The sequence below is a fragment of the Triplophysa rosa genome, linkage group LG15 (genome assembly GCF_024868665.1).
Source record: "Triplophysa rosa linkage group LG15, Trosa_1v2, whole genome shotgun sequence".
NCBI lineage: Eukaryota > Metazoa > Chordata > Actinopteri > Cypriniformes > Nemacheilidae > Triplophysa > Triplophysa rosa.
This window is the reverse complement of record NC_079904.1, coordinates 11,275,263-11,290,124: the sequence shown is the minus strand read 5'-3', so window position 1 is coordinate 11,290,124 and position 14,862 is coordinate 11,275,263. Positions and strand designations below refer to the sequence as shown.

The following is a 14,862-nucleotide window of genomic DNA, read 5'->3' as shown; positions in this document are numbered from 1 at the left end:
GTGGTGAAATCGGGGCATTTTACCCAAGAAATCAATACTTCAGCTATTTCTAGTAACTCATTTATTCGGGCTGCAGGAGTCTGATGTAACTGGAACAATAGCTTGGTTTGTTTCTCTAGCGGTGTTCTGAAATATTCTCTTCTCTTGTATAAAATGTGGCATCACAATGCTTTTTTGTGGAACATTTAGCATTGTTATAATGCACAAATAGTTAAATATATTAGTTATAAACTGCAGCCAAAATGCTGCAAAGCTATAAATCTTCATGATGCTTTGTATAAAATGAAAGTTACACAATAAAACACTTTGCCACTGACCTTACAAAACAAACAGAGTCCAGCTAGCGCAACAAGAGTGAGAGTGTGTGTGTATTTGTGCGAGTGTTTGATTGTGCTTGCGTGGGGAGGTGTTCAAGAGAGAGGAAGAGGCAGCTAGAGATGCGAAGGCGAGCGAGATATCTTTAGTACTGTAGGAGACAGGACACAGAGAGGGAATCCAAGAAAAGCTGTGCTGCCAACACCGGGCAGAACGGACAGGCAGTGATTCCGCTCCATTTTGACGCAGCACACTGAGGTACAGACGCAGGCAGAAGAACAATTTTGGATTGTAAAAGAAAATGGCTTCTCTTTGCTCCGGCCTCTGTCTCTCTTTCTTCCTCTCTCATCCACCTTCTTCCGTTTTCTCGGATGCAGTGATGGAAGGTACCTGACTGCTTTATATTTGCATAATAATGTCTCTCTCCTCTATCAGGGGACATTGACCCTTTTACTCTGATCATATTTAAATGAAAACTTTGGTCATATTTGATTGCGTGACACCAAAATTGTTGCTGCTAACGTGATTTCACAGTGAATTTCAGTCCGACTTGAGAATCAACAGGCATTTTGCATTACAGCATCATGATGACTATGCTTAGCATTAGTGTTATACATATATGTTGATGGCTTCAAGGATGTGCTTTCTCTATATATCATGATTTATGTTTATGATTCATGTTTTGTGTGTGTAGGACTGGGAGCAGTGTGAGAAAGGTATTGCCTCATCACACGAGAAGCTGAGAGATTTTAAGCAGAAGCTCTCTGTGCCTTTACCCGATCACCATGAGGACCTGCACACCGAACAGATCCGCTGCAAGGTACACGTGCGCGCACACACACACACACACACACACACACACACGCACGCACGCACGCACACACACACACACACACACACAAATCTAACTCAACTTGTTTCCTGTGACCTAGAGGATTGTCACTCTTCATATCTTTCATTTCATTTGTGTTTCAGCATTGAAGAGAGGATTGGAGTTTAGATGATTTAATTCATATGTTGAATCTGGAGTATTTATTTTCTTTATTTTTCTACAGTTATTTATGCTATATTTTTATTACTGCAGTCTATTGCAGTCCGCCACTGCGTTGCATTTGCTTGCTCCATGTAGTATGTTGGCTGCGTGCGTGATGATGCCCGTAGACTGATGAATTTTTTATCTGGAAAGGAGAGTTGATTTTTAATGTATGATGTTTCAGGGAGGTGTGTGCAGTAGTAGGAGCTTGAGAGCCAATCAGATAGCGATGAGGTAAAATATCAGTAGTTTCTGTGACGTTGCCTGAGGGAAGGCAGTAGAGGTACATGATAATGAACGTGCTGCAACCCAACAGTTCAGCGCAGAGATTTAGTAGAAAGTATAGCTTTCATTCTGCTCATTACTCTTTGGAAAACACACTGTACACGCTTCATGACAGTTTTGCATACTGCGGAGTAATTTGATTGATGAAGGTGTTCTCTGTATGTGTGTGATAGGAGCTAGAGGGCAGTATTGAAGGCTGGGCTGATGATGTAGCCGGGCTGTTTATACTGAGAGAGTCTCTCTCCACTGGCCTCAGTGCTGATGACCTCACAGTCTTACAGGAGAGACTGGCATTACTGCAGAGACAGTGGGAGGAGACCTGTCACCAGGTACACGCATGCACAAACACGCTATACACACATGCCATCACATGACCATTGACTACCATAGTAGGAAAAATTGCTTTATACATTTCTTTGTTCTGTTGAACAAAAAAGAAGATATTTTGAAGAATGTAGGAAAGCAAACCATTCTGAGGCACTTTGGACTACTATTGTTATGTTTCTTACTATGGTAGTCAATGGTGGCCAAGAATCTTTGGTTACTAGTATTCTTCCAAATATCTTTCTCTGTTCATCAGAACAAATACATTTATACTGATTTAAAACAACTCGAGGGTGAGTAAATGATGACAGAATTTCTATTTTTGGGTGGACTGTCCCTTTAATGGATTTGTCGTGTCGTGTCGCATCGTGCCACGCAGCATCCAGTGTGGACAAAATGTCTAATTAAAATGGGTTCTATTATCTTTTTTCCGTGTCGCCTCCGGTGTATACTGTACAAGATAACATTATACATTTTGTATACATTTCCCCAAATTGGCCAAAAATATTTGCTAATTGGTTACTGGTGTTTGGTTATTCAGTCATTTTTTTGATCATAAATTAAACAAATTTCTAGTTATGTTCCATTATAGCTTATGCTAATTAGTTTATTGTAAATAGCAAATTTCAGTGATTTTGCAAAAATATTTTTTCCTAAATAATTTACTTCAATATGTCTACTATATTGCAATTATATTTCTCGCCTATTTATTAGCTCAAGTTTAATACAGTGTAAGGAATATGCACTTAATTTGGCTTAATTTGGCCAAAAATATACTTAAAGGGACAGTTCAGTCAAAAATAAAAAATTCCCTCGAGTTGTTCCAAATCTGTATCAATTTGTTCTGATGAACACAGAGAAAGACATTTGGAAGAATGCTTGTAACCAAACAGTTCTTGGCCACCATTGACTCCCATAGTAGGAAAAACTACGTTGTTAGTCAAAAGTCGCTTTGGATAAAAGCTTCTGCCAAATGAATAAATGTAAATGTAAATGTGAAAGTGCCCCAGAACTGTTTGCCTTCCTACATTCTTCAAAATATCTTCTTTTGTGTTCAACTTTTCTGAACAAAGGAGATGTTTGAGACACGCCCTTAGTTATCAGTCATAAAGCCAAACACACCAAAAGTTCTTAATAGGTCCTTGTTTGCCAGGTCTGGTAGCCTAGTATTAGGCAGAAATCCAGCAGTGTGCCCTGGACCCTAATGTGTCATAGTAAGGAAGAAACGTGATATTTCCTGTCATTCGCATGATGTTTATTGATCCCTGTCGTGTGTGCAGCTGTGTCTGCGCAGACAGCAGGTCAGTGAGAGACTAAACGAATGGGCCTTGTTCAATGAGAAGAATAAAGAGCTGTGCGAGTGGCTCACCCACATGGAGAGCAAGGTCTCGCAGAACGGAGACATCAGGATTGAGGAGATGATCGAGAAACTCAGAAAGGTGATGCTGACTTCACAACAGATCTGATATTGCAATAACACAGTGTGCTTGTGATATCACAGAAATGAGTGACTATTTAATCTCATTAAATTAAAAAAAGGATTTAATCTGCTATGATCAGTAAAATAGAAACAAATTTTAACAAATAAAATGTCTATGCTCAGTACCATGGAATTTTTGACTGAATAAATTTTGTTCAGGACTATCAAGAAGAGATCTCAGTGGCCAAGGAGAACAAGCATCAGCTGGAGCAGATGGGGGAGAGACTGGCTCAGGCCAGCCATGAAAGCAAAGCTGCAGAAATCCAATACAAACTCAGCAAAGTCAATGAGCGCTGGCAGCATCTTCTTGACCTCATAGCAGCTCGGTGAGTCTCCCACTTACATTACATGTGATAAAACGTACGGTGGCGTACCAATGTCCCTATTGCACTGTGCTTTAAATATGTGTGAGTCGAAGATCTACCACTCTTTTACATGGTCTCTTGTGTCTATGTTGCGTTTTGTTATCGTGGCAAAGTATCTATAAATACAGGGGCCTAAACTGTAAAACTGTGTTATAGTAACGGTGCTAATGGGTCGTGGCTGGAAGGGAAATATTTTGCACCAGGATCATAAACATGACACCATAGTGTCTCTGGATATGACCGGTATAGTCGAGTTGCCTGCGGTCAAACTAAAAAGCCTCTCACGAGGGTGGTGTTAATTTCAGTGTGGCCCACGTGAGTGCATCTCTCTCTCTCTCTCTCTCTCTCTCTCTCTCTTTCTCACTCACTCACTTTTATCTTTTATGTATGAAGACAGCTGTAGTCCTGTGTGTGAGTGCCTAGACCGCAGTCAGCTGCAAATAAACATTTTGTGATCAGATCCCCAAAAACACATATACACGTGTTAATTCTAGTCATGTCCACCTCTCTACTTTATATTCTTTATTTTAAAAGGTTTATTTGCTTCATAATACAGACACCAACAGTGAGATTCCTGTCCTCCGAGCAGCACATGCTAATGACTGTCATCTTATTTTAGACACGGCAGTATTTGTCACTCTCAGCTGCTCATGCCTGCACTTGAGAGCAGTTCACACACATATACACACACACGCACACACACACACACGCAGGGTTAGAGAAAGCCTGGACACTTGTTGTTCAGACGAAAGAGAAGGGGAATTTGGACAGTGTGGAAGTTTTTCTTTCTTTGGAGACCCTCGGTTGGGAAAACTTGGCCTGATGGTGCTGGACATGGGCACTGATAATATGGCAGGATGTCCGGGACAGGATTCAGATCTGCCAGAATGTGACTGTGACATTAACAGGCAGGAAAAGATTTATCCATGTTTTATTTGCGTATTTCAAATTTTGTTACGTTTGTTTAGACTAATGTTGCATTTTTTATATAAATGAAGTCTTCTGATCAAATGTCTGTATGGAGTTAAGGTTCCTTTAAAAGAAGTTGTCTTGTCTAAATATGTGTCACAGATGTAGACTGCTTCTTTCACCACCGTTTATTATAGATTCCAAGTGTGAAAGTAGCCATAACTTGCTCTATTCAAGCACAATTCCTGTTCTTGCTGTGTTTTGAAAGATGCTATGCTGGTTTGCGTGAGTATGTATGTGGCTCTGCTCTAAACCTGTGATTCGGTATTTTTAGGGATATGAAGGAAACACTGACACCAGTGGGTTAGAGTCTCTGTCTGCTTGTGATGTTGTATTACAATGCACATTTTATTATACACCATATAACTTACTTTTAGTCAAGTGATAATAAACAAATTAAATTATATTTTATATGATTAATTAGTCTGATATTAAAATCCAGAGGTGACAAAGTGACTCTCTTCACTATGTAATATCGTAATTCTACAATAGTATAATGTTAAGTACCTTTTAACATGTAAGAGATATTTACAGCTCATAGGTATTTTATAAAGCTTATTTACAATATCTCATAGTGTCCTATTGCATGGTGCTTTTAGCTTGGACGTGTTCTCTGATTGTGTGTTTGGGATGTTTTAAGTTATCTCTCTGTCTGTGTCTCTGGGGTCTGTAGGGTAAAGAAGTTAAAGGAGACTCTGGTGGCCGTGCAGCAGCTAGATAAGAACATGAGCAGTCTGCGCTCCTGGCTGGCACACATCGAGACTGAACTCTCACGGCCCATCGTCTATGAGACCTGCGACTCTCATGAGATCCAAAGAAAACTCTACCAGCAGCAGGTAACGCACACATGCACACAAAAAAAGACATTAACATTCATTACAGTCGTGTAATATTTTGTGTAAATAATAAAGGGAAAGACAAGTAACACATTCCCTAGCAGTTATTAGTTAAATATATTTAAGTGTTTTTTTAAGTCTTTACATTTTTTTTTAAGTATATTTAAGTCTGTTGAAGATTCTTCGGACAAAATAAGAGCTCGACCTACTGACCCACTTACTGTTTCCACATGAGATCTGATCCTCACTTCACCCAGTAACATCTCGCTCTCTGCAGCAGAATGCAGTTTATCAGAGGAGAAAACTAATGTTGCTGTCAAAGAGAATTTACAAATTTTTGATGTGATTCATTATAGAAGATTTCAGTGACAACAACATACCGGTTTCAAGGAGAAGTCACAGTTTTAAAACCACTAAAAGTTTCTGTTTTGTGCAGGAATTCTTCAGGTTCTGTGCTATATTTTGTTTATGCTTACTTAGTTGTTTGCTCATCTGCATTTAATATATTTATGTATATATGTATGGATGAATGCATGTAAGTTTAATTACTGGAAAAGCATGTAAAAGAAGACTTGAAAGGGGTGCCATGCTTTCAAAATGTTTGTGAAGCACTAATTTAACCCTTACAATACTGTACATGTTTACTATTGTTCCAAATATTTTGTGTTGCTTAAAAATCAAATCTATTGTGTTTAATGTTGTTTACTCGGACATTTAAAATAACACATTTTAAAGCTGCAACCCCAATACTGCCATACCGCGAAACCGTGGTAGTTTGGCTTAAGGTTACTATACTGTCAAAATCTCATACCGGCCCATCCCTAGTTATCTTTAAATCGTTTTGCTTTATCAGAAGCAATCTAAAAGCTTAAATAAAATTACATTTTACACTATCCACGACTACTGTATAAGAGTGCAGGAAACATGGCTATTGTAAAGAGGAAATGTTTTTTCCTGAAGAGTTTTTGACCCGATGATGCAACAGGATGAAACATACTGTACAGTGCTTATCAAATTTATTAGACCACATGTCATAATAAAGAGACTTTTTCTTTTTTTTTTATTTGTCAAAACTTTGACATTTTATTGTCATTTATTGGGCAAATAACAAACTGAAAAACTTTCGTCTTCATTGACACATAATAACAAAAAACCTTCATATTTAGTTTGGCCTCCTCTTGCATTCCTGCTGGCAGTGGTTGTACTTACTTTTCCACCATCTGTTATTTATTGTAAATTAAAGTGCTTTACACTTTTTCTGCCTTTCTTGTGAAACAGTACAAATTCATGGACAACAACAATAATTTGATTTTAGCTTTAGAAATACTTCTGTGACTAAACAGCTTACACATACTGATGGATTAAACATTACAGAAAAATGACAAATTTTGATCATCAGCAGAATTGTTAGCTTATGGCAGCTGTGACACAAGCCTTACATTGGGTGGTGGTCTAATCGTTTGGTAAGCACTACTGTACCTATGGAGATGATTTGTGCATGACACTAATGATGTGCTTTTTAAACATGCATGCTCTGCTCTTCATATTGTCATCATGTGTGTGTGTACCGTGTCTGTGCAGGATCTGCAGAGGGACATTGAGAAGCACAGCACAGGTGTGGCGTCTGTGCTGAATCTGTGTGAGGTGTTATTGCACGACTGTGATGCCTGTGCCACAGAGATGGACTGTGAATCCATCCAGCAAGCCACACGTGACCTGGACCGGCGCTGGAGGAACATCTGTGCAAACGCCATGGAGAGGAGGCTCAAGTGAGTGTGTGTATAAGAAACAAACGTGGATAAAATGGATAATGTACACGTTTTTGTTTCTGTGTACAATTAGAAACACACGACAGGACAACAGTACAGCCTTAAATTTGTGTGTGTTTTCATGGAGAATTTAGGACTGTTAATGTTAAGTGGGTCCATCAGTTGAACAGGTGTGAGAACATGTGTCATGCCGGCACACAGTGAACTGTTGAGCAGCTGTCATTCGGAAGCATTTCTTGGTAAATATGCACGGTTTGCTGTACGTGCGTGTTTGCAGAATTGAGGAGACGTGGAGATTGTGGCAGAAGTTTCTGGATGATTACTCTCGTTTCGAAGAGTGGCTGAAGGTGTCTGAAAGGACAGCGGCTCTGCCCAACTCCTCTGGGGTGCTGTACACCGTCGCTAAAGAAGAGCTCAAGAAGTTTGAGGTGAGATCTATTCGATATTTTGATGAAACAGAATAAAAGAGATCAAATCTTATTTAGGATTCAGTTATTTGCAGACTGGGTCAGTGGGGTCGAACCTACATGTAACTCACTGCTGTCATCCAGTGGCAACAGTTAAATAAAATAGCACACTTCAACACAAGTGTGATTAATAGGGATGTAACGACATTATCGATATCGTGTTGTCACAATAGCAAAATTGTCTCAATATTATCGTGCTGACTGTATGAAAAGATTGGTCTTCCGAGCCTAACATAGAGAATGGTCACACTTTATTTTAAGGTTCAATTCTAGCTATTAACTACAACTTTTGCCTCAATAAACTCCTAATCTTGTGCTTATTAATAGTTAGTAAGGTAGTTGTTAGGTTTAGGTATTGGGTAGGAGTAGGGATGTAGAATATGATCAAGCAGAATATGTGCTTTATATAAGTACTAATAAAAAGCCAATATGCTAATAATATGCATGCTAATAAGCAACTAATAGTGAGAATTGGTCCCTACTCCCTATACTAAAGTGCTCCCAAAATAATAGATGTTACCTTTGGCAAGGTCCATCTGGTGCAATTATTTTATTTAATAAAAGGGATTTTTAGGTCATTTGATCCATCTCATACTATAACTCGTACCTCTAAGTTATGATTAGAGGATAAAGAGGATGCTTAGTTTCCAAGCCATCATTTGTCATTTTAAATATCGCAACAAATACCGTACTGCGGACTTTATACCGAGGTATTATTGTACAGTGAGATTTTGATATCGTTACATCCCTAGTGATAAACTTTACTAAATTCTAATTTGTTTATTAGAAATGATCTTTTTTATTCATGTGCTCTCATCATTTTTTATTCGATTCAAAAATGTGCCCTCCTCCTTCAAACGAAATCTCTTCTCTGAATGACATATGTCTCAGCCTGTGAGCGGGACTATACTGACAGTCCGATGGCCAGGCTTCCAACAATCCAATCCATTTCCAAAGGTCAAAATCAAGCCCGCCCTTTTTCTTATTCAGATATGCATCAGAAGAATACACTATCACAACTTCCGTTTCATGCCGACTAAGGCCCATAAGACGTATCTGGCACACCTGATCTTACAAACATTACGTCACCACATTGCAGGCATTTCAGAGACAGGTGCAGGAGTGTCTGACCCAGCTGGAGCTCATCAATAAGCAGTACAGACGACTGGCTCGTGAGAACCGCACAGATTCATCCTGCCGACTACGACAAATGGTGCACGATGGGAACCGACGCTGGGACATTCTACAAAGAAGAGTAGCCGCCATCTTGCGCAGACTTAAGGTGATGAATTTAGAGAGTCGTTTATTCATTTTTTTTATTCCTTTAATAAAAACCCTTTAATGGTAATAATTGACATGAAGTGACATTTGTCTGTGTTTTGTTTTGTAGCATTTCATCAGTCAGCGAGAGGAGTTTGAGACAGCCAGAGATGGTATTCTGGTTTGGTTGACTGAAATGGACCTGCAGCTCACTAACATAGAGCATTTCTCAGAGTGTGACGTTCAGGCCAAGATCAAACAACTAAAGGTAAGAACCTTGCATGTTTTTCTCTGTGTTGCACTATGCAGTATGTGTATCTCTCACCCTTTGAACTCGATGGGCGTAACAGGCATTCCAGCAGGAGATCAGTCTGAACATGGGGAAGATGGAGAGCGTGTTTGGTCAGGGTGAGGTGCTGATGGAGAAAAGTGAACCTCTAGATGCTGCTGTCATAGAGGAGGAGCTGGATGAGCTGCAGAGATACTGTAAGGAGGTGTTTGGTCGGGTGGAGCGCTACTACAAGAAACTCACACGCCTGCCGGTGAGAAACATTTACGTGAACATAAATGCTACAAATTCAGGCACGCAAGCATCAAATTGGGTGAAATTTAGAATTTTAATTGCTGAGGTGGAATTTTAAGTAGTTATCCATTTTAACTTAACTTAATTAACTTAATTTTATTGTATTATTTTTTGTTTTAATAATATTTTTTATTTTAATATTTAATAATACATAAATTAAAATTTAATTAAAAGTTAAATTAAATTAAATTAAAAAAGTTAATAAAAATAAATGAAATAATTCAATTACATTAAAACATTAAATTAAATGTAAAAAATATAATTTTATATAATATATAAAAATATAAAATCGTTTTTTAGTGTTTTGACTTGCTGTCCTGCATTTTACACAGCTGGCCGATGACGAGTGTGACAGCTCAGATCAGGAGTTCGAGTCAGGTGACCTTCAGTGGGCTGAGGATGCCATCCCTCATTCATCCAGCAGACCACCCTCAGCTACCACCACTCCTGCCCGCATGAACGGCTCAGGACGGGACACTCCCGCCAGCGTAGATTCCATCCCGCTGGAATGGGACCACGACTATGATCTTGACCCCATGGGCCATAATATGTCTGGAGAACAGGGAGGACAAAACAAAGATGAGGATGAAGAGTTATTGTGTATCACCACTTCAGCTCTTTCAGGTGAGCATCCTTACATGTCACAGAGGGTTGTTCGCGCAATAGATGATTTCCTGGGTGTCCACTATGCTCCGTAAGCGGTGTCAGTAATTCTGTTGTGTATCTCTATTTGCAGACGTAGTGATTCCTGAGAGCCCCGAGGCTTATATAAAAATAACAGAAAACACATTGAGGTCCTCCTCTGGTAGGCAGGAGTTATAATCTGTGGCATGCGAAATGAATGCTCAAGCACACTGCATGATGAAGTGCACTAAATATCACATTCCATGAACTGCTCTGTAACATGAATTCTAAATACGGCATGTCAGTATCCCAAGTTTGCAATAACCAAACTAAACATACTGCATGAAACGCATTTATTCCAGCATGTAACACGTCATCCATTTTGCATGATGTTTTTTCCATGTTTCAGTATCACTAAAGATCACCGTTACAATGTTTCAAATCATACGTTTGGACAAACTTCATTGATTCACTAACCGTAGTCACTGTGAATAGGATCACGTGACATTCTATGTTAATCGGTGCATCATTTTAATGCAGGTGAAACAGCCCGATTATTAAATAATATGCTGGACACCAACCGTTACAGTCACCAGCAGACAGATGGCGCTATGTGTGGCCATGACACCTCCTACATGGGATATGTAAGTACAGATTTGATCTAGTGCACAGAAAATGTATTAAAAATGAAAAGGAGGATGTACAGTGCATTTAAACAGTGAAGTTTACTGTGTTTTCTGTTCAGATGCGGTTAATGGATGACTGCCGGGGTAGTCTGAAGGAGGTAAAGAGGATTGAAGGAGAGCTGGAGGAGGATGATGACAATCTGTCCGGAATCAGCAACCCTGATAACTCAGAAACACAGAGCACAGGTTAGTCTAGCACAGAGACGCAGACCACGGAGTCATTTCTATATTTTAGAAGACCCAATGGACTCCAGATGAAATGCTGCGCAGTCACTCTATAAAGTTTTTGTTCACTGAACTTAATCTCGCTATTGTGCAAAATGTTGTCTTTGATCTCTCAGGTGTGATTGAGCGTTGGGAGCTGATCCAGGCCCAGACTGCCGACGCAGATCACAGACAGACAGAAGACCTGATGCTATGGCAACAGCTGACTTCTGACCTGAGTGCCATGGAGGCGTGGCTCTGCCAAGCTGAGGCGGAGTTAGCATAGCTGAGGGGGAGAGATCTCAGCACAGAGATACATACTATTGAAGGGAGAATTCGAAAATTAAAGGTTTGTGCCGCTTGATTCATAATGAATATGTACTGTATGTGTGCATGTAACAGTGTTGCATACTGCACGTACTGTGGTTAGTGGTTACATTTATTCATTTACATTTATTCCTTTGGCTTGGCTTGGCTTGGTTAGCCAAGTGTAAGCTGTAAAATGATACATTTGATACTGCTCACGTGTCTACAGTGTACACACACATAGACTGACAGCTATAAACGGTCAGGATGTCATCTTAACAAAAATAAACCAGAGGAAAGTCGCACCATCCCACTGACCCACATACACCTCTCAAAGCATCTGATACACCAGAGTTATTTTTACTCACACAAACACGCGTGTACTGTATATACAATGAGCTGAAAGTGCACCTGTTCTCAACAGGACCTGCTGAAGGCCATGGATTCCCAGAAATCTAAAGTTTTGTCCATCAACTTAAGTAGCGTTGCACTCCTTCAGTCAGAATCTAAGGAGGGCCGGGACCTGAAATCCAGACTGAAAGAGATGAACTCATCCTGGGATCGACTGGGAAAATCACTCAAGGAGTGGAGAACGACTCTCCAAGATGCTCTGATGCAATGCCAGGTACAGACACAGACGACACACACAGAGACCTACAACAGGAAAGATGATAAAACACTCACATTGTTTGCTTTTTTAAAGGAATTCCATGAGGTGAGCCATGGTCTTCTTCTCTGGCTGGAGAACATTGACCGCCGGAGGAATGAGATCATCCCGATCGCATCAGGGCTAGATCGGCATACACTAAGGGCTCATTACAGAGCACTGAAGGTACCGCTATCATACGAGTGTATGGCTGCTTAGTGTAATTGTCTGAACCTAAATTCACATACCATCATCTTTATGTAGCATGCAAGTAATCTGCAATTTCTAGTAATTTAATAGTAGTACTGTATGTCAGATGTGTTTGGATGGTGTATTACTTTCCATGTGTTTTCTCCCTGTAAAGCTGCTTTAAAACAATGCAACATTTTTTCATTGAAAAAAATCAAAATTAAGTCATAGTTTAGTCTGTAAGTCAAAAAAGTCTACAAAAACACAGATCTAAAAATCAGTTCAGTAAAACTTAGTTCTATATATCACAGTTCTACAAATCATTCTATAAATAATAATTTGGTCTATAAATTAAAATTTATGTTCTATAAGGTCACAGTTCTGTAAATTGCAGTTCTAAATTTATTTGTAAAAATCACAGTTCTATAAATGAATCTGTAAGTCATAGTTCTGAATATTCAAGTTCACAAATCACAATTGTATTAATCAGTTCTATAAATAAAAGCTCTACATATCACAGTTTTAAAAATCACATTTCGATAAATTCATTTATAAATCATAGTTCTAAAAATTGAAAGTCACAGTTCTATATATCCATTCTATAAATCACAGTTCTACTCATCAGTTCTAAAAACCACAATTCAACAATATAAAAACCACAGTATTTTATTAAAAGACATATTTATAATTAATTTTTGCGTAATATTAATCTCTGCCTGTCAAAATGATTTGCAGCATCCGTATTAGCATGTGTTATTAGTTATGAGCGGTTGTTCTGGGAATATCAGACCTTGGAATATTCTAGAGTTGTGTAATAAATTAATTTATAAATCATAGTTCTGAAAATTCATCACAGTTCTATACCAGTTCTATAAATTACACTTCTAAATATTAGTTATTTATATCATTCTCATAATTTTTAGAACTGAATTTTTGAAACATAATTCAGTATGCACAGTTTTAAAAGTCGCAGTTCTAAAAACAATCTAAGCTGTATAAATCAGCTCTCAGTTTTGTAAAAGAGCATAGTTCTGTAAATAAGTGCAGCTGTATAAATTACATATCTATAAATAAACTCTATAAATCACAACTCTATAAAAGCTCACAGTTCCATAAATGACAGCCATAATCTGAATAAAAATGTTTCATGTGCACCCGTCTAAACTACATTGTTTGTTCACAGCAAATCCAACGAGAGCTGATGGAAACCGAGCAGAAAGTGGACAGTCTGCAGGAGCTGTCAGTTCAGCTGCTGGTACAGGCGCGTGGATGTGAGTGTCTGGAGGCCCAGGAGAGGGTTCATGTCATCGGGAACCGCCTGCGACTGCTTCTGAAGGCTGTGAGCACCGACCTGGAGCTGCTAGAAAAACAACTCCAGGCTCATGGGGACAGACAGGTCAGTCTAAAAAGTTCAAACTTTAAAGGTCTAACACTTGAGAATCACCCCCGTTGTTCATATTAAGTGATCTGTAGATCTATAAGTTTAGGTCTATCATTGCTCTGTTTTCTCACTTGACTATTCACCAAACCTACAGGATGCGTCTGTCTGGTCTGTTACGGACGACAATGATACTTCTGGATCAGTCAGTCCTGTTCCAGAGGTCGCCGTTTCCACTAAACAACAATCGGTAATGCATCTCCTCTCCCTCGGTTTGATATTATTTTTGGCATGCTGTGAAGATCACTGTTCTGAGGTTGAGCTGATATCAGGGGAACTTTAGAAGATTTTTAACATGTTAACATATTGAAAACTGATGCAATCCCTCGAGTATTAGCTCACTACCTCAACCCCCAGTAAATGCGTTTATGCTTGTGACCCCAGAAGTAATGTACTTCTTGTGAAAGTTCTACAAGAAATACTGGCTTATCTTTCAGACATACTTTGAATTAAATCAAGCAAATGGTAAATTTATTTTTTGTGTCTGTACTGGAACGCCAGATTTCTTGCACCTTGCAAGATTTGTTTTTGTCATTGCTACTGGATTATTTTGCTGGCTCCTTTTGTTTTGTTCTTTACAGATTTGTTACTATATTGATCGCTTGGCTATATGTCTCTGCTTGTCACCACAAGCTTTGTCCTTATTTGCTGGGACTGAAACATTCTTTCTTTTCTTTTATCCCTCCCTACCTCCCTTTTGCTCATTGCACAACAGCTACGAGGCAAATGTAGTGTGTCAGAACCAGGATCCAGAGCCAGACATCCACGCCACAGGTACCTGTCTCCTGGACTTTAGAATGCAGGGGGATGATGCAACTCGTTCCAGATTCCAGATCCGTGTAGTCTGAACCATGGAAAATCTTTTTAGATCCATCATCTTTCTCCATTCTTGATGCCATATGAAAATATTAAAATTTATTAAAGGGATAAGTCACCCAATAATGAAACTTCTGTCGTCATTTACTCACCCCCTTGTCATTTCAAACCTGTATTACTAAATGTCTTCTGCAGAACACAAAAGAAGATATTTCGAAGAATGTTGGTAACTGAACAACGGCGGTACCCATTGACTTGCATTGGTTT

At 39.1% G+C, this 14,862-nt stretch overlaps 1 protein-coding gene across 1 annotated transcript in view; it reads left to right on the top strand.

Moving 5' to 3' along the window:
* syne1a (spectrin repeat containing, nuclear envelope 1a) overlaps window positions 1-12,043 on the top strand; it is a 107,490-nt gene extending 95,447 nt beyond the window's left edge. Inside the window, exons 126-141 of the mRNA XM_057352968.1 lie at window positions 1,010-1,135; window positions 1,807-1,962; window positions 3,238-3,396; window positions 3,597-3,763; window positions 5,445-5,607; window positions 7,189-7,376; window positions 7,654-7,804; window positions 8,943-9,125; window positions 9,234-9,371; window positions 9,454-9,645; window positions 10,019-10,310; window positions 10,423-10,491; window positions 10,851-10,954; window positions 11,056-11,182; window positions 11,338-11,549; window positions 11,931-12,043. Coding sequence (XP_057208951.1) covers window positions 1,010-1,135; window positions 1,807-1,962; window positions 3,238-3,396; window positions 3,597-3,763; window positions 5,445-5,607; window positions 7,189-7,376; window positions 7,654-7,804; window positions 8,943-9,125; window positions 9,234-9,371; window positions 9,454-9,645; window positions 10,019-10,310; window positions 10,423-10,491; window positions 10,851-10,954; window positions 11,056-11,182; window positions 11,338-11,486 — 2,364 coding nt within the window. The 3' untranslated portion in view covers window positions 11,487-11,549; window positions 11,931-12,043. The remainder of the gene's footprint in view (window positions 1-1,009; window positions 1,136-1,806; window positions 1,963-3,237; window positions 3,397-3,596; window positions 3,764-5,444; window positions 5,608-7,188; window positions 7,377-7,653; window positions 7,805-8,942; window positions 9,126-9,233; window positions 9,372-9,453; window positions 9,646-10,018; window positions 10,311-10,422; window positions 10,492-10,850; window positions 10,955-11,055; window positions 11,183-11,337; window positions 11,550-11,930) is intronic.
* The last annotated feature ends 2,819 nt before the right edge of the window (window positions 12,044-14,862 follow it).